Below are 19,288 nucleotides of genomic sequence, written 5' to 3'. Positions count from 1 at the left end.
ATATATAAGTCAAGGGTTTGAGTATTCAATCAGTGTCTAAATAAAATTACTTAAATCTCAGAAGAGTAGATTTTCAAGAAACAAGTTTGAATATTCATTTCATTGTTTAACAAGATAACTTAAATCTTAGAAAGTGAATTCTTGTGACTAATGAGACAGTAATGGCATATGGTTTTGATTAACATAACAAATGAAACAATAAAAGACTGATCGAAAGCCTTACTAGCAAACACATGGGATTCAGCTGTTCACTTTCAGCCGAAATCTGTGGAGCAAAGAACCAAGTTATTGCTGTGGCACATATGTCATTGGATATTCATTTGTTTACAAAGGAATGATTAGCAAATCAGAATCAGACAGTTGGGGTGCAAGTGTTAGCTCTGCAACGATTGTCAAACTTCAGTGCCTGATGTTTTAACTCAGACTTTTCAGTTTTATTTGACATCCCAGAAAAATTCTGTACATACCAAGGAAGAACAATGGCCCTTTTCATAAACCATGGTGCCATTTATGGTAAATTTGAAAAAAAAAAAAAAACCTACTCTTATTTATTCACAACAAATGGTGATCGGAGTTGTCAGATCACCGCCCCATGTACTGCTAGGAAGAGGAGGCTGTGCCTAGAGAACCTAATGGCCTATAGTGAAAGATCAGCATCAATAGGAAGATAACATATGGCGATGCACATTAGAGGCACCTTCTCCTAAGGCCTATATATAAGACCTGCTATAACAATGCGAGGGTCCTTTTAGCAGGTCACATCGCATCTGTTGAAAGTTAGGTCATAACAGGTGACTTCTATGATCCAAGAAATATATGCATGAGAAATTTTATCATTTCTAATTCTATGCACTTAAATGATTGAAGCAACCTAAATACACAAAGCAGTAGGACCTGATACCGCAAAACACTAAAATAGTTGCAGATTCACAATAACTTACAGAGTTTGATTGTTGTGGAAGACGTCATCTGAAAGGTTCAACTGGTGCAGTCTCTTCAAGGAGAGTGGCAGCCTGAAAACACTCAGAAGCTTCAAGTGCCAACCTTGGATTTTCAGCTTTATAAATTAGACCAAGATTGAACCAAGCAATATGGTTAGCGTGGTCAAGTCGAAGTGCATCAGTGAGGAAGCCTTTGATGACGGCCAATGAAGTGTCATTTAGATCTCTAAGGACAATCGCAGTGGAGACCAAGCTAGGGACATGGCCTGGTTCTATGTCCAAGGCTTTAGCATATGCTCCTTGAGCTTCTTTAAGGAGGCCCTTTGCTTCATATAACTGTCCTGAAATCAATAGAGTTTAATGTGTAAGATTAAAATTGAGTGGAAATTTACACAAACAAAAAGCATTCGAAATAAAAGAGAGAATAGAAAAAGAATCTTTACATGACTAGTATATTGATAGTGGGTGGATCCATGGTTTAAAGTGCCGTGCCGAAACGGTTGAAACGAGTGAAACGTCTCGTTCCGTTTGGCGATCGGCACCGGCACAACCCCGGCACCAAACCCACGACAGGTGCGACGTGTTGCGCGACCCCGTGGTCACAGCAGAGGGCGTTCGACCTTGCAACAGTAGCAGAGAGGTCGCATAACCCTTCCGCTGCTGCCGTGGAGACATCGTGCGACCCTGCGGTCACTGCAGAGGGGTCGCACGACCAACGTGGTCGCGTCGAAGGAGTCATGCAATCCCCACGGCCATGGCTGGTCGCGCAACCCTACGACGGCATCGAAGTTGTGCGGACTCGCGAGTGGTGTCAGATTTCAGATTTCTTTTAATTAAACTTAGGTTAATTTTTTTAATCAACTCCTAGTTATGGTGGAGATAATCTAAAGAGACTTTATTAAACTCTAATAAAATTATCTAATTAATTTTATATTTCATTTATTTTAATTTAAAAATTATAATAAATTTTTTATTTTTTTATTTATCTATTTCATATCTTTTCCTTTTTTAAAAGATTATTTTTTATCTTGTTTATTTTTTAAATATTTATGTTAAATATTTTGGTTTTTAATTAATATATTTTATATTTAAAAAATACCGAAATTATATCGGCACGGCACAATACGGTACCGAAACCGTATCGTTCTGGTGCAGACCGAAACATTGGCACGGGTCGAAATTTTAAACATTGGGTGGATCACGTATGCATCTGACGGTTACAATAATCAAGCAAACCATCAACCGGAAAGTACACAAAAAAATTTCCACAAGATCTTCTCTAAAAAAAATAAAAATCCAACGATGATATGAGGTTAGCATACCTAACTACCAGAATCCCAGTATATCAATTGATGTCCTCAAAGGTGGAACAGGACAGGGAGGACTAAGCAGGGAAGGTTAATAATGAGAAAATTCAAAAATTAATGGTGTTGGAGTCTTTGCAAGAATGTAAGACATTCATCTTTCATATGCGCCCAAAAGAAATGCAAAACCAATCAGTTTATACAATTACAATCTGATCATTAACAATAATGCTACTCCAAATACTTATTATAATATATCCCGTTACACCAGCTAGATCAAACAAGAAACTGTCTCAATGCAATGAGACTATAGAGCAAGTAGGTCCTAATGGAATCTATGAGATTTTGCAACAAAATAATATAGGAAGGATGAGATACGAGAGGCACAAAACCAAAAATGTAAGATGTGCTTCATGAACGTGCTACTCATCACGACAAATTATAAATGATCAATGGCAACAAGTCAAGTTCATTGTAAACTATAGAACCATAGTAAATGAGTCACTACATGAATTCCTCAAAGGGAATTTGAGAACAGAACTAGTTTATCCAAAGTTCTAGTTAGATATCCGCATCTTCTTATTTAGTAAATTGGTACTGCTAAATTCTTCTCTTTAGATGAATCACAGAATAGCCTGTGTATTGAAAGATATCTAGGAACAAACCACTCCAATCTTGAGGCAATCATGGCAGTTACAATAATCAGCTTTCGCAGATTATGTTGAAAACAAACCAGTTTAAGCTGAAGAAAACAACAAATTCAGGATAATTAAACAGCCGAAAGGTCCACTGACACTAAGTAAAAAGAGTCTTTTAGAAACAATCATCTAATTAAATTCTCGTGAACAAAAGAAAATCAAGAGAAAAAAAAAATAAAAACTAAAACTAGAAAGCAGGTGATTATTGCAGACCGGCAGTATATAAAATGTAGCTTGGATAAAGAAAAAAATAGTTGACAAACATGGATACCTGTTGCATGCCATGCTAAAGCAGAATAAGGATTAATAGCTTTGAAATTTTTTAAGCAAACTTCAGCATCCCTCCATTGTGACATGCTTATGTAGACATTAGTAAGATCATACCAAGTCTGAAGTTCCAAACTTCTATCAATTTTTCCACCCTGCAAATAGTAATCTGTGAAGTAATATTTCCAGATATATCTGAATTGAGAGGGATAAAATATTACATTATTGATGCATGGAATTGCAACGTATGTATTTATAGCCCTTAGAAATATACTAAATTTTTCTCAAACTTAGGCATACCTTAAACTAGGTTACATCTAATATTTTTAACACTCCCACTGAAGCTACAGTGTAGATACTATCTAAGTTGAACTTCTTCAGATGAATTATAAGAAGTCTCTTAAGGAAAAGATAAACCTGAGTAAAACACTTATCAAAAAGCAAAAAAACAAGGCTGGTGCAGTGGCATGAAGATTCAAGGCTCTGAACTGATCTTCAAAGAGATGGCAACAAGATTATGGTTGTCAAGAAAGAGATATTAGAAATTCGTGAAGATCTTTAAATGTCTCGACTTAGTTCCTTGACTACTCAAATTCAAGACATCATGAGATTTTGAAGTTTGAGGTTAGATAAAAATTGAGAGATTGCAGAGTGAAATAAATATATCAAGGTTCAGCATCTACTCTTGAAATTTTATCAAGGTTTAAAATTTCCAACAATGTCAAAGTTTCAATCATGGACCAGAACTATATATAACTATCTATCTTTGGTATCATATCATGTCATGCCGATGCAATTTCGCATATTTTTAAAATATAAGTGTATATTAATTAAAAAAACACTTTTATTAATATTTAATTATTATAATCGTTAACTATTTTATATTTCAAGTGTCGAGTTCATATTTTAATATTATCTCGTGAGATGTTTAATGCCTATTAAAATTTTGTAGCAACTATTAAACATAACAACCAAGTTTTTATTCTACTAAGTGGAATCAGTTATATGGATCCTCCTGCGTCATTAGGGTCGATCACAAAGAGCATATGTTGTTCTCCTCCATTTCAACAATCCTATTTGTATCTTATGTAAAACATTTATCAACCTCTATCATTTTGCAAAAATAAACCTAGGCTCTTAAATCTCTATAACTCATTATCTCCCATCTTAACAATTATCTTATTACGTCTGCTACTATTGAACTTAAATTTTATATATTGTCTTTATCTTACTAACCTTAAATTATTTTACTTCCCATATTGTCTTTATCTTACTTCCCATATATATATATATATATATATATATATATATATATATATATATATATATATAACACAATTATGATGTATATTAATTATTTATAACACGGTTATAAGTTATAACACTTTTACAAATTTATAATGATGATATATAGATAGATATATAATAATTTTTTTTAATATAACAGTTTTAATTTAAACCATTATGTAATTCTTTTTGCCGCCAGGGTCACAATTTAGTCGGTGATCACGATTACTTCATTTGAGGTTTCAACCAATGCTCTCTCCTCCAACCACATCTCCCACCCAGATAAAAAAACCTTATTTATGTGCACCACCCAAAGTCAAAGAGTCGTCGCCACTCAATGTTGCTTGTCACTGCTATTACCACTTGCTAATCGACGTTTCTTGTTGCTTCCTATTAAGTTTTCAAGCATTTTATAGCCCTAAACCTAGTTTTTTTAAAATATCTAAATAACTCACTTCATTTCATTTTATTAGATTGGCATTTTAAGGGCTACATTTCAACACCACAAAGCATAAAGAAAAATAATCCTATGGTAAATATATGAAAAATAAAAGTATACACTACAATTCTTAGTGCTTTGTCATTGCACATCAAGCAACTTCTACAAGATGAATGATAATTATAAGATGGAAGATAATGACAACAATGAAGCAAGATAAATCTACTAAGCAATTAGAAAATATATTACATAATCAAAAACTTTCTCATATGATATGACATGCCCATAAAACATATTTGTTATTGTAAATGCCAATCTTAAAAGATTTCTAACATATTCTATTTAGTAAAGGTTGTTTAGACTGAGATCCTACATAGGACAATGAGTAAGCATAGGATTGGCCTTAGACCAATTAAGATCATATATAACAAACAAAAAGGAATAATACATATTAATATATATAACAAAAGAAAAAGAATAATAATCCATTGTGACAGATAATAAAAGCATTTTAGAAGAAGAAGATTATTTTACCTTCAAAGTTGCTAGTCCAAAGCCAAAACTTTTAGTCTTCAACTGAATTACTGCAAGAAGATGAGTATATGTCTCAATTGCATTCTTCAATTGCCCTTGTGCGATTTGAATTTTAGCTTTAGTCCTCAACAATACCCCGTGATTCCATTTTCCTGTTTGTTCCAAAGCAGCATTAATAATAGTTTCAGCATCAACAAACCGCTTCTGTGCAGACAATATTCGAGCTAAAAGAATCCATCCTTCAATATTTGATCCAGCTTCAAGTTGCATGAGCTGTTTGGCATAACGAAGAGCTGAATCCAACTTTCTTTGTTCAGCATTTTCCAAGCTTAGATTATATAAGATCCTATAATCTTTCCCAGGGACCACTTTTTCAGCTTTTTCAAGCGAGTAAATTGCCTCAGACTGCCTTAAAACCCTCTCTGAGTCAGAACTAGAAGACCTAGCCTGAGTTGAAAGAGAAATTCCAAGTAAACAATTAGCTAGACTTTCAATTTGGCCACAGCAACCATGCAAGTTGGTGAGAGCCCTGCGTGCAAACATAACACCATCTTCTGCACACGAAATATTCTCACCACAAACTTTAGAAGCAAGTAACAATGCTTTCACACAATTTGGATCCTCTGAAGCACTCAGTAGCTTTCTCAGTAGATTCAAAGCAGTAAGATCATCATTTTCCCCCAAATAACACAAAGCAAGAGTATAGTATTGGGTTTTCCTATCTAGGGCACCAGGTAGTAATTCTTCTACCTGATTGGCCAGTGAACCTAACTGCCCTGATATGGCTAGCGCAAAAGTCAGATGATGAAGAATAGATGGGTCCCATTCAATTCTCTTCAGAGAAAACTTTCTCAGTAGAATAGTTAACAGAAGAACAGCCTCTTCTATATTGTTCCTAGGAATAAAAGCGCCATCCATTTGAAAACGAAGGTTAGGGGGGCTTGCATCAAAGCCTCCATAAAGAAGAAAAATAGCAAATTCCTTTTGTATCTTTGCTGTGGTGACAGCATCAAGATTCCAGTGTCCAAGAAGGGCTCTCCGGTAAGATAAGATGACCTCATGGGAAAACCCAGCCAGTTTCCATAGCTCTGGAAGTAACTCAACCGCCCTGCGTACTATCTCCTGTAACTTACTATCAGTAAGAAAGTTCCCCACAGAGCCATCAGTTAAAGCAGACTCTAAAGTGTCCAGGACAATGTTGCATGATTGAGCAGCTTCTGCAACAAATTTAGAAATATCTTGGACATTCGTTAAATTCACATTCAATTCATAATGAGCAAAAAGATTAAAAAAAAAAAACCAGAAACAAAAAAGATACTGCCTAACTAATACATCTGAGAAACAAGAAACTAAAGTTACATGATGAATGGCGATACATATTTACCATAAAGAAGTTACATAGGTAAAATTTGTTTCAGCAGGTTTAACACATCGACAACAAAATTTCTTACATCATAAGGAGAGGATGCAAGAGAGGTTAAAATATCAAATGTTTAGTCACGAAGGCCAAGCTTGTCAGCTGCTCATTTTGGAGATTCAACACCCCAATTAGAGCATCCACATCAGTTTCCCTATCACTATATCTAAAATTTAGGGTAAATAACTTACTTTATTAAATTTAAACAATCACTTTTCACTTCACACTACATCAACTACCCTAAAATTTCCATTATCTATTATTTTCTTCTCTTTCTTCTATTTTTTTATTATTATATTTATAGAATGAGTGGAAGGAGAGATATTGAAAAGAATGAGTGGAAGGAGAGAGATTGAAAAAAAATATATTATTTTACTTTTAGGATAGAGGTTTCATTTCCTAAATTTAGAAATCACTATTCATCAAATCTAAATTTAGGGAATAGATAGGATAGCTGATGCAAAGGCTTTTTAGCTACCCTATCTAAAATTTAGGATAAAATCTTTGAATAGAGTAGCTGATGTGGATGCTCTTACACTTTTCAAACAAAGTTACATTCATTAAAATTTGTCTATCAAAACCAAAATTATAACTAACAAAAAATTATATATACTAGATCACACACTCTTAGTGCTTATCTCCAATTTCCTTAATATATTAACATTCCTTAGAGAAAGGATCCTCTGATCTCATTTCAAAATTTTGCAACAAAAGAAGAGTTCTCTAAAAGATATTGCACAAATGCAACACTAGTGATGAAACACACTTCAGATGCTGCTGAAGCAATAATATAGAGATATGCACTAGTGAAAAGCTATGTTATAATAAGTTGCAATATGCACACAGCAACAAACATCTAGGACCATAGTTTTGATTACGCCATACTTGCTATGAGTCTCTGTCATAGAGCACACTCCTAAAATCACACATGCATAATGATCAAAACATAAAGACATGATGGGTCATGCAACAGTCTTTTTAGTCAAGTGAATTGGACTTTATGCCCATACCTAATCAGTTGAATTAAATGAACTAACATGATAAAAGTTATCTTAGAACAAAACTTAGCAGTTTGTATAGCCCAAAAAAGAACTCAAAATGTCTAGTACAAATTTCCTAGAACCCAAGAGATGCAAAGATGCATCTCTCTCAGCAATGAACATGTGATTGCCTACACTTAGATCTAGCAGATTTGGCAGTATGTGGTTCATGGGCATTCTGAAGGGAAACCTGACTCACACTAATAAACCTTAAAATGGCACAACTACCATTTTAGGTGGCAAAAATCAGTCATAAATATATAACCTCCGCATAGTACATTCACCACTTAGAGTGGAAGGATTATTCATCCTATACGATTGTAAATTTTCTAACTTGTTTATAGAAGTACCTTTACGATAATGTAAGAAATTGTATTTATGCTCGGCCACTTAGAGTGCAGTTCAAATCAGTTAGAAACTATGATTCAGAATAAAAGGCACACCTTTAAACCTTCCCAGATCTTGCAATGCTCTTGCTTTTAAATACACTGCTTCAAGAAGTAAGCCAACTGCATGTATGGACATTGGCCGAGCATCCCAGTTTGTATGATTCTTGTGGTGTTCCATTCTTTTATTTATCGTGGACCTTATCTTAGGAGCCACTGAAGCAAGATCTATGCCATCAAAAACACGAAGTGCAGCTTCTACATTTCCTCTTTGATACTCCAGCCTGCCAAGCAAGGCTCTTGCTTCCTACAAGATAAAAAAAAAAAAAAAAAACTCTTTTATGTAACTTCAATTGGTACCAAACAATAATTTTGTATTGTAGGTCTGTATAAAGTAATGACATACAAAACATAAATACACTCTAAATACACATTGAAAACCGTTTAGAAGATAGTACAGTGGCATTGTTATAGATCAGAAGATCCTGGAAAACACTTTCATCATCAAATATACAAATTTGTATAAATATGGAAATCCAAGATACCAAGCAAATAACAGTAACCATATGCACAATGACTAAAAAAAATTGAGCTTCAAACACTTCAAGTATACTATAAAAATTCAGGTTTGAAAGAATTATACAAGATAAGATGTGCCTATAAAATAAAGGCAGCCCAATGCACGAAGCTCCCACCAATGGAGCTCCGGAGAAGGGTCTATTGTACATAGCCTTACTCTGCTTTACAAAAGGTTGTTTCCAAGACTCAAACCGGTGACCTCTAGGTCACACGGCGCAACTTTACCGTTGTGCTAAGGATCCCCTTCAGGATAAAATGTGTCTATGCAAAATATTATTTAATTAACTGTTCATGATACTCAAACAGTTACCCTAGCGATTAACACATAACAGTTAATAAGCAAATAAAGTTTTAGTTTGTATTTTCACAGCTTTTAGTGCTTATGAGTTATGACAAAAAAGAAAATTTAATTTTAATGTGCAAAAAATTGATAATTTTCTACATATTCCTATTGTCTTCATATATACCAAGTTGTGATTCATTCTCTTCAGTATTGAGTACAGGTTAATATAGTGATCCCCTTTGGTTGAGACTTGAGATAGTCCACTACTTTTGAACCTTTGCAACTAAATTCTAAAGTAATCCAATTTGAGCAAGATCTATGTTTAACATACTCTTTTGCCAATAGATGTCTTTCCATTTCCTTTTATTGTTTCCTCAAGTTTGTATGAAATAAAGAAAAAAAAAATATTAAATTAGTCATGTTATCCAAATAATTTCTAAAAATATCTAGTTGATCTGTAGTAGATTACATTTGCTTGGGTGAGATAATTGAAAAATAAACCAATATCTCATTGCAAATGCACTAGGCATAGCTACTTGAAGCAATAAATATTCTTAGGTGGGCCTATATAATACCACAAGGACCTTTTCTAAAAGTGCAATACCAATTGTATAAAAATATCTTGGGAGCAACTTAATTTACCTAAAGCTCAGGATGGGTTAAAATAAGGCTTCGCTAAGGCTGATTGATTATAAACAAGTTAAGCATCAGCATTTTGTTAGCCTTTAGATAATGACAAGCCAAATGTTTAAATGAATATGCTTGAGCTTGACTATGTATACCCTCATGCACAGCAGCATGGCAAAATAAGCTCACAAAGTAACAGAGAATTGCATGTATTGTTTCTTAATATCATAAAGACAATCCTAATTCTAGAATTGAAAGTATATAGACATGCATGTGCATCAGAACTTTATGAAGGGCTCATCGCCACCATAAACTGGTGCCTAAAAAGACTGACACCAACCTCATAATTCAAGCAGAGACCTTCACGAAGAGATGACTCCGCTTCTTCAATGTTTCCAATGTCAACCCTTTGTTCAATCTCACTATTTTGTTGAGTATATTGGTCTACCGAGACATCCTTTGTGGACAAGAACTCAGTTGATTGGGTCATTTCGTTGACTTGCATTTGTTCACCAGAACACAAGCAGTTCATTGTGTTCCTCATAAGGACAGAGAAGGAACCTCTCCTCTTCATTCATTTCTAATCATTCACGCAGCTTGAAGAAGACTCTGTACCATCTACTTTTGAGAGATACCTAGCATATACAGAAAAGGAAGGAGTGTTAAAGAACCACTGATGAGTGGTATCCCAACTGACAGCAAGCAAATCAATTCGAACTCCATTGAACTGTTGTGAAATTCCTCATAAACAGACAAAATAAAAGATGGAATATCACACACAAACAGACACTCAAAACGCATGATGAATCCAGTGTTAGGGACCTATCCAAGAATTCAACTTTTGGCTTAATTTACCATAGAAAACTTTGCAACCTTGACAATCTGCGAAGGGTATGAGACAAGAAAACAAAAGACTAAAGCACTGATGAAACTTAGAAAAGCTGAGAGATCGAACAATACAAAACAAAAGTTTATAACGCAGACTTACTATCTATCTCAGGGAAAAAGGAAAATATGAAACCAAGAAAGAAGATTAACAATCAAACACCTCAAAAGCCCGGATCCCAACACAAAGAGCAATTCGAACAACCACAAAACTGCCCCGGATGAACCAAAACCACACCTTTCGCGCCCTCCGTCCTCTCGAAACCCTAATTACCGATTGCGAAAACACAACACAAAGAAGATCCTACCAGAGATTTCTTCAACCTCCCCGTCCAAAATAGGCAGACACTCGCCAACTCTCGAAACCTGGCCAAGTTAATGTAGCCAGTAATCCACAGAAGGGATACCGGACGAGTTTCGAAAGGGGCAATAAAAAAGTACTTCTAGGGCAATAAATCTTACCAATTCAACCAACCCTCGATCGGGGACCCAGCAATAAAATCTTAATCTCTCGACCTCTTTGATGAAATTCCGCCGAGGAAAAAAGCAAAATTCCTCAAAAAGAATCGCCCTGCCAAAGCATTCCGACGGTAATTCAAAGGAAATCGCTCCCTTTACCCTTCGAATTCCTCGAAATCTCCTATCAGGGAAGGGCGGCTTCTAAGAATTCTATTCAAATTAAGAAATCATCGCAATTTCTTAGGAATGTGGCAAAGATCGCTGAGAGACTTTAAAAAATAAAATAAAATTCAATTGTGCGTTTACTTGAATGGATAGAAAATGATGAGCGTGACTGCGTGAGTAGGAGGAGGAAATGAATGGATAGAAAAGAAGATGGGTACAAGAAAATTGAACCCAAAACAAAAATTAAAAGGACCTCCTTTATATCATATTGTTAAACGAGCATCTACTTTTAAAAAAATTATCGAAATAATATTTCACCCTAATTGTTATGAAAATATCTCTATTTTTTAATTGTTTGAAAAATCACTAAAAACAGCACATATAAATATTTATAATGTTGAAATCACTCGTGATATTGAACCATCCATAATTCATTTGTATTTTCTAAATATATCTAATAGTCGATGAAAGAATCACTTTCTTTCATATGAATGAGGAAGAGAAATACTTAGAAAATTTCTTTCATAAATAAAATTGTATCATCGTACTATAACTCCCCAACAGTTTCCCGATTCAATTTCACAATCTCATGTGACAAACATGTCACTATTTATCATCTTAGATGATCAGTGAGGTCATACTATAATTTTCATCATAATCATTTGAAAGTGGTGTAATTTTAATTAAAGTTACTCATAATTCTAGGTAGGATATGATAATTTTATTAAATTTTTTTAAAATAATATAATTTTGGTTAAAATTATTCTAACACAATGCAGTTTTTTTAAATAACTTATTTTTAAAGGTAAGCATATTTGTCGAATTTGTTTTATTCTACCGTAATCTTACTAGTTAATTAAGAATTTAAATTTTTTTAATAATTAATTTTAATGAAACCTAAGTTTAAATTATATTAACGTCACTTTTTAACATTAAAAATAATTATTAGTAATTTTCTTTTATTATTTTTTATATAATAATATATACTATTATGATTCTATTTAATCTCACAATAAAAGAATTTTACATTAGAAAATATATATTTCTTAACATTTTAATAAGATAAGTTTAATATTTAATATAAAAAATTTAATTATTTTTTATCAAGGAGAATTTATTACATAAGTTTGCTGAGATTTTTGAGTGTCGCATAGTACATAATATTATATATGTAATGCATATACATAATGATTAATTTTAATTAAAATTATTTATTTTTGAAGTAGTTCTATGTCAACGTAATGCAACTTTAATTAATACTATTTTAAAATGAAATACAGATATAGGTATTTTATATATTAAATTATAAGTAAAGTATTAATTTGTTAATTTTCAAAAGAGAAAGATTATTTTTGATGATATAAATAATTAGTAGTACCTTTTATTTTATTTCTGTCAAGAAAATTATCCATATGTTTACTTTGATGGATGGATAATAAGACGGATAGCATTGAGTGTTCCTTCCCTTCCACCAGCCCTTCAAGGAAAGAGACGTCGGTCTGACCGCGGCCCTCGGTTGTGAGGCCTAGATCTTGCCACGTCGGACAAGTTCCCATCCACCTATCCCGAGCGCGGGAGACGGGGCGCGTTTCCCCAACATTAACGTACATCCACCGCCGTCGGTTTTAATATATTTTTTTACTAAGTTTTCAAATACCTGAACGCGCACCGCCAGACGCAACTGTGCGTTCTCTCAGTTGACTTGGTCTCGCTGTCCAATCAACATGCTGGGTCGACCAATCTCGAAACGCCTACCGACAGTGACGTAAAACAAAGGGTCAGCGAATCTATCGCTGGCGTTTATTTTACCGCGGCGATAAAAAGTCAATCGAACACAGACGTTTACCCGGACACGCGGACCTAGGTCCCAGATTTCCCGTCCAATCACGTCATTGGATGTCGGGATGTCTAAAAAGGGTGGTGTTTTTGTATTTCGTGTTTTAAAATTAAAGGGCGTCAATTTTTTTCTTTTTCTTTTAATTTGTTTTTTACAGCTCACTTTCCTTTTCTTTTTTTGGTATTTTCTGCTCTTTTTCGTTTTTTTTTTTTTGCTTTGATCGAGAAAACACGGGACCACCGACCCTGTCAATTAAAATTGATTTTAAAAATGAGCGACGTGGTCTACCTCCAAATTAATTGGGTTGGATGGATTTAAAAATCTGAATTATCAAAAATAAAAATAAAAATAAAAATAATAAAAAAATATGAGAAATTAATTTAGGCTTGCCTAAATAGATGTTTTGCTAATATATATCTGTTATAACATTTCACGGCAGCGTATGCGAGAGGTTTCAATATTACTCACTTCATGTATTAACTTTGGTAATTTTAAAAATAAGTAAGGCATTTCCGTTATATTTAGGGATGTAAATGAACCAAACAGTTCGTAAGTTATTCGGAACTCGATTCGAAAAAAAGTTCGTTCGAGTTCGTTCATTTATCTTATCGAGTCGAGCTCGAGCTCGAGCTCGACAGTTTTATCGAGCCGAACTCGAGCTTAAAGATATTCGGCTAGTAAGCTCGCGAACATGTTCGTTTATAGGCTCGCAAGTCAAAAAAACGAACCTTAAACCGAGTCAAAAAAATGAGCTCTAAAACGATAAAAAAAAAATGAGCTCTAAAACGAAAAAAAAAAAAAAAAGAGCTCTAAAACGAGCCATAAAATGAGCTTTAAAATGAGTCAAAAAACGAGTTCTAAAACAAGCTCTAAACGAGTCCGAAAACGAGTCCGAGCTCGCTTAACGAGTTAGGCTCATTAACTTTGATAATCGAGCTAATAACGAGCCGAGCTCGAACTGTTTGCAAACTTGATAATTCTAAAACGAGCCGAGCTCGAGCCTTGTGATAAAAGCTCAATTCGAGCTCGAGCCGAGTTCGAGGCCGAATATAACTTAAACGAGCTGAGCTCGAGCCTAATACTATTCGGCTCGATTCGGCTCGTTTACATCTCTAGTTATATTCCTTTTTCTTCTTTCTATGAAATAATCATGTGGGTTTTCATTCGTACATTTTAAAAAATTTATTACTCTTAATTTAAAAAATTTATTGAAACACATTGGTGGTGTTGATTAGTGACTGTTATATTGTCCTAATCTTATAATGAGCTTGTATCATTGTCCTAAAAACCCATTGATCTTTTTGAATTTGGTACAAATTCATTATAAGACCTAGGATAATAATTCTCACTAACCGACATCTTCAATAGGTTTCTAGGACTCTCCTAGTTCAAATAATATCAATATTTTAAAATTTTGAATTGTGCAAGTCTATCAATCAGTTTCAATCAAAATTGATTGATGGATCTAAAGAACTTTAAATTACTTCAAATTTAAATTAATATATTTCTGGAAGACTCCTTAAAATATTCATGCCCTTAAACCTGAATTCAATAGTGTAAATTGAGAGTAATGAATTTTTGAAAACTTAAAAAGCTTAAGAAAATTTAGCACAAACTCGTTATAAGGCGTACAACAATGATACTCACTAATCAATACCGCTAATAAATTCCCTTAATTCAGAAAATATCAAGTTTTTAAATTTCTAAATGGTGTTACATCTATCAGCTAGTTTCATTCGAAATTGTCAGACCCAATTGGCTAATGGTGTTGGGACCGAAAAATAGCTAGAGAGGGGGTGAATAGCTCGTCGCGTGCTTCGTTGCTTGTTTCTTCAAGAATGCGCAGCGGAAATACAAAGAAACAAAAACATACAACGCTAACAAATGAATTTTACTTGGTATCCACCTCACAAGAGGTGACTAGTCCAAGGATTCACGCACACACACACACCCTCCACTATGAATAACACTCCTTTATGATAACTACCAAAGGCGAAGAAGCCCTACAACACTCTCAATACAAGAAGAAGGAAAGGGAAACAAAAATACAAGCAAAAGTTTACACGTTATGCAGTGAAAAGCCCTAACCCTAACTTCTTGTTGTTGCTCGCCTCTTGATCTTGGATCACTAGCAAACCTTGCTCCTAGAACTCTTCAAGAACTGGCGGTAGAGTGGAGAAGAAGTGTGGAGAGCTGCTGGAGAGGATCGGAGATGAATCGTAAAAGTCTCTACTAAAGGAATCGAACGCCTGCGGCTTTTTATCGACGCTAACGGTCGGATCCCGATCGATTGGATTGCTCTCAATCGATCCGGGAGGCTTTGGATCGATCGGCTGATCGATCCAGAGCGCCTCTATGCTCTCAGTAAATTGCCTGGATCGATCGGCTGATCGATCCAGCCTTTATCACGTAAAAACGCGCCACCCCAATCGATCCACTGATCGATTGGGGTCTCTGGATCGATCCACTGATCGATCCAGAGGCGTTCTATGCGCTCTGCGACTTGCCCACTCGAGGCTTGTCCCGGGAACCTTCCCAATCGATCAACTGATCGATTGGGCATCAGCCAATCGATCGGCTGATCGATCCAGACATTGGTTTTTGCCCAAAACCAAGTCCCAAGCCCCCAAACCAACATCCGGTCAATCCATGACATGTTGGTTCATCATGCCTAGCATCTGGTCACCCTTGACCTGCTAGGACTCCCTCACCAAGTGTCCGGTCAATCCCTTTAACCCACTTGGACTTTTCCTCATCATGCCAAGTATCCGGTCACTCCCTTGACCTACTTGGACTTTCACCAGATGTCTGGTCAACCTTGACCCATCTGGTTTTCCCCGTGTCTAACTTCACTCACCAGGACTTTCACTTTGCTTCACTCACCAAGATTTCCAACTGCATAGCTTACTCACTAAGTCTTTCACCTGACTTCACTCACCAGGATTTTCTCACTGCCTAGCTTCACTCACTAGGACTTTCCAGTCAAGTATCCGGTCATCCTTGACCTACTTGACTCTTCTTCAACCAACCTGATCAGACTCTGATCAGTGGAGAATTGCACCGACAATCTCCCCACATGAACAACTGCACCTGCATTGTTCATGTGTCGTCTGTATGTATTGGCAAACATCGAAACCATGACCAAGACTCAAGCTTGGTCAACCAGGTCAACTTTGACCTGAGGAATATTACACCAACAATCTCCCCCTTTTTTATGTTTGACAATACCTCATTTAAGTTAGGTTAATTTCCATAGCCTCAACTTCCTTCGTGCCATTAGGTAATGAAGGCGTAAGTTAAAATCTACATTCTCCCTCTGAGAAGGCAGACTCCCTCTTAGATAATGAAGGTCTAACTTAAATCCTACATTCTCCCCCTATTGGCACACATCAATAAATTTACTTGTTGAAAATCTCTCCCCTTTGGGACTCTCCCCCTGAAGAGTTGCTCATCGCTGTTCACAACTTCACTCATTGTGATCAACATGATAATGAAGGTCTCATACCCTTCATTTATCTTTAACCCTACATTCTCCCCCAATGTAGACAAATGTCCAACCTTGATCATTTACAACTTACACAATGAAGATATCCACTCTCCATTGTAATCTAATGCTCAACCTTGAGCATTTTTACTAAAGAAGGTTAACCACCTTCCAAGGTTCATGAAAAATAGTTTTCATGTCTTTAAAGAGTACCTCCCTCTAAAGACATGGTCATACCTTCTGTCATTGCACCAACAATGACGTAGAATCCCTAAACCTTTAGGAAACCCAAATTTAGAAGTTTAAGGTCCATAAATTCAATAATGAAACCAAACCTCAACCTAAACTTCAATTTAGTCTTCCTCAACCAATCCATCCTTGTTTTCAACATAAGAACACCCTTTTTATGTATACAAATGTATTTTGAGGGGTTTGAAATGGTTACCTAGACTAAAATAAGTTCAAAATGCTGAAAATAAGCTTTCCCAGCCAAAATCAGCATCTTCGATCAATTGGAGTTGGGTTCCAATCGATTGACCCAGCTTGAATCGATCCACTGATCGATTCAGGAGGGCTGGATCGATCGGTGGATTGATCCAGGAAGCTTATGTTCGCGAGAAGCTTGCCCTCAATCGATCACCCGATCGATTGAGACCCTTCAATCGATCGGCTGATCGATTGAGGTCTGATAGTTGCTGAAATTTCATTTCAGTCAACTTTAGAAACCCCTAGAAAATTCTACAAAATTCTAAAAATTATAGAAATTCGTGTAGACATTATTTAGGGTATACTTTATCATGGAAAAATAGTTTTCTATGAAAGTACATCATATTTTCAAAGATTGACACAAACTTGAAAACTTGCAAAAATTTAGTGTTTTCTTCAAGTTTGTGTCTAACTATTCAATGGTAATTACTATCAAAAAATAGCCTTCACCAAGGTTTTCCAAAAGCATTTTAAAATGATTTTCAAAACCAATCTCCCACCATGTTCCTTGGGCTTAATGCACATGACTTGTACATTAGCTTTCCCAATGATGGGAAAACACATAACTATATGTTTTGATGAACTTAAAACTCAAGGAAATGCACTAAATCAGCATGTTGAGTTTTGTTCATCATCCTAACATCTCACTTGTATTTACTGTGCACAAAACACATACAAGTCATCTTATATGTCTTTGTGAGATGTAAAATTTGATTTTGCCCTAGTCTAGGGATCATACATATCTATCTAGGCATTTTATGGATATTGAGCGTCCACCTAGGATGTCACTTGTTGATACTTGTTGATAAATGTCATTTGCCCTTAATTTTAAGGAAATAAACATAATGCATGATAATGTTATGGCATACATCAAAAAGAAATAATTTTCAAAAGAAAATTTCCTATAACTACATGATGTATGTATGTCATGACATGATATTTTTGTGTTTTTCATCATAAGGTATGAATGCAAAAATTGTCACGCCCCAAGAGGAGTCCTTACCGAAAAATTTCGACAGCATCTCCCCTGTACGGGTGACAATATGAGGCATACATACATACAATATACATCAGTCACATACGACTGGAATATATCTACACAACCACGCAGTTATATAATCAGCCCACTCGGTTGTAACAGAAATAAACACAACCACGCAGTTATATATAAATATATGAATCAACCCACACGGCTGTACTAAAATCGACACAGCGGAAATCACAAACAACGATCACAAAACACAAAGCAACTAACTGCGAACCGGCTCGGCTTGACACAATAATATCAAACCAAATACAAGAGAACTCAAATACATAAACAAGTACAAAACCCAAAATACAAATAGCGTAAGAAATACCAAAATCGTAAGGTCGTCCTCGAATGTGACGTGGAACTGGCGGACAGGATTTCCAGGCGACTCCATAAATCTTTTGCCTGCTACCTGGTGAAATTACCAATATACGGGGTGGTGAGTATAAAGACTCAGCGGGTAATAGACAGATAGTGCATGAGTAAAGTAAAGAACTAGAGATGCAAAGGTATACAGTCTCGTATGGAAATAGCAGATACTACAGTGATATCATAATAAGTGTCCATACCTGAAACCATATCCTAGGCTAGTAGTAAAAGGTAAAGTGTAGCAAAGTCCTGATACAGTACTGCTCATAACTACATGGTATCATGTGAGGTATATACATGTCAACAGTAAGTAAGTCAGTGCCTAAACACATATCACAGGTATAAATCTCAACATATGTAAAGATAACAGCATAAATAAACAACAGCAGCATAATCTAGCAACAGTAACATAAGAAACAGCAGTATCAGCAGGTATAATAATAACAGCGTATGCACGGATGGTCACTCCCGCCCACCCCTCAAGTCCATGACCCCAGTATGGACAAGAGGCCTGGACAATGACAGACTGTACACTACTCCAGCTACCACTACTCTCGAGTGGCCGAGGGGACAGTTGCATAGTAGCTGAATAGCTACGTCTGCGACGGGGATCCCTGCTGCCCGCGACTCCAGCAGACACTACCCATGAGTGTGCGAGTGGGGGGCATGACAGGACATGTGGCACGCTCCAAGCTACCACTACCCATGAGTGGTCGAGCGTGCGGCCCTGGCCAACAACCGCCTCAACCACAAGGGAGACAGGATCGTCGG

General features: G+C 35.7%; 1 protein-coding gene across 2 annotated transcripts; it reads right to left on the bottom strand.

Moving 5' to 3' along the window:
- Nucleotides 1-537: 537 nt before the first annotated feature.
- LOC122018967 (protein NPGR2-like) lies at nucleotides 538-11,420 on the bottom strand. Of its 2 annotated transcripts, XM_042576459.1 has the most exons (7): nucleotides 11,150-11,420; nucleotides 10,996-11,053; nucleotides 10,143-10,437; nucleotides 8,371-8,620; nucleotides 5,471-6,687; nucleotides 3,215-3,365; nucleotides 538-1,282 (listed from the first exon to the last, which is right to left on the bottom strand). In XM_042576459.1, exons 3-7 carry the CDS (start codon nucleotides 10,374-10,376, stop codon nucleotides 966-968), a joined length of 2,169 nt encoding a protein of 722 aa, XP_042432393.1. In that variant the 5' UTR covers nucleotides 10,377-10,437; nucleotides 10,996-11,053; nucleotides 11,150-11,420; the 3' UTR covers nucleotides 538-965. The 2 variants fall into 2 exon arrangements, with proteins under 2 accessions (XP_042432393.1, XP_042432392.1); XM_042576458.1 differs by lacking the exon at nucleotides 10,996-11,053.
- Nucleotides 11,421-19,288: the final 7,868 nt, after the last annotated feature.

The sequence above is a fragment of the Zingiber officinale genome, chromosome 9A, assembly GCF_018446385.1.
Source record: "Zingiber officinale cultivar Zhangliang chromosome 9A, Zo_v1.1, whole genome shotgun sequence".
In the NCBI taxonomy this organism is placed as follows: Eukaryota; Viridiplantae; Streptophyta; class Magnoliopsida; order Zingiberales; family Zingiberaceae; genus Zingiber; species Zingiber officinale.
The sequence above is the reverse complement of the archived record's forward strand: the minus strand, read 5'-3'. Positions and strand labels throughout refer to the sequence as shown.

Excerpts from the sequence above, each read along its gene's own strand:
- LOC122018967 (XM_042576459.1), bottom strand. The coding sequence starts at position 10,376 with ATGAAGAGGAGAGGTTCCTTCTCTGTCCTTATGAGGAACACAATGAAC. Across the intron at positions 8,621-10,142 it reads GTCTCTGCTTGAATTATGAG|GAAGCAAGAGCCTTGCTTGG; the intron begins GTTGGTGTCAGT and ends TTTATCTTGTAG. Across the intron at positions 1,283-3,214 it reads TTTAGCATGGCATGCAACAG|GACAGTTATATGAAGCAAAG; the intron begins GTATCCATGTTT and ends TATTGATTTCAG.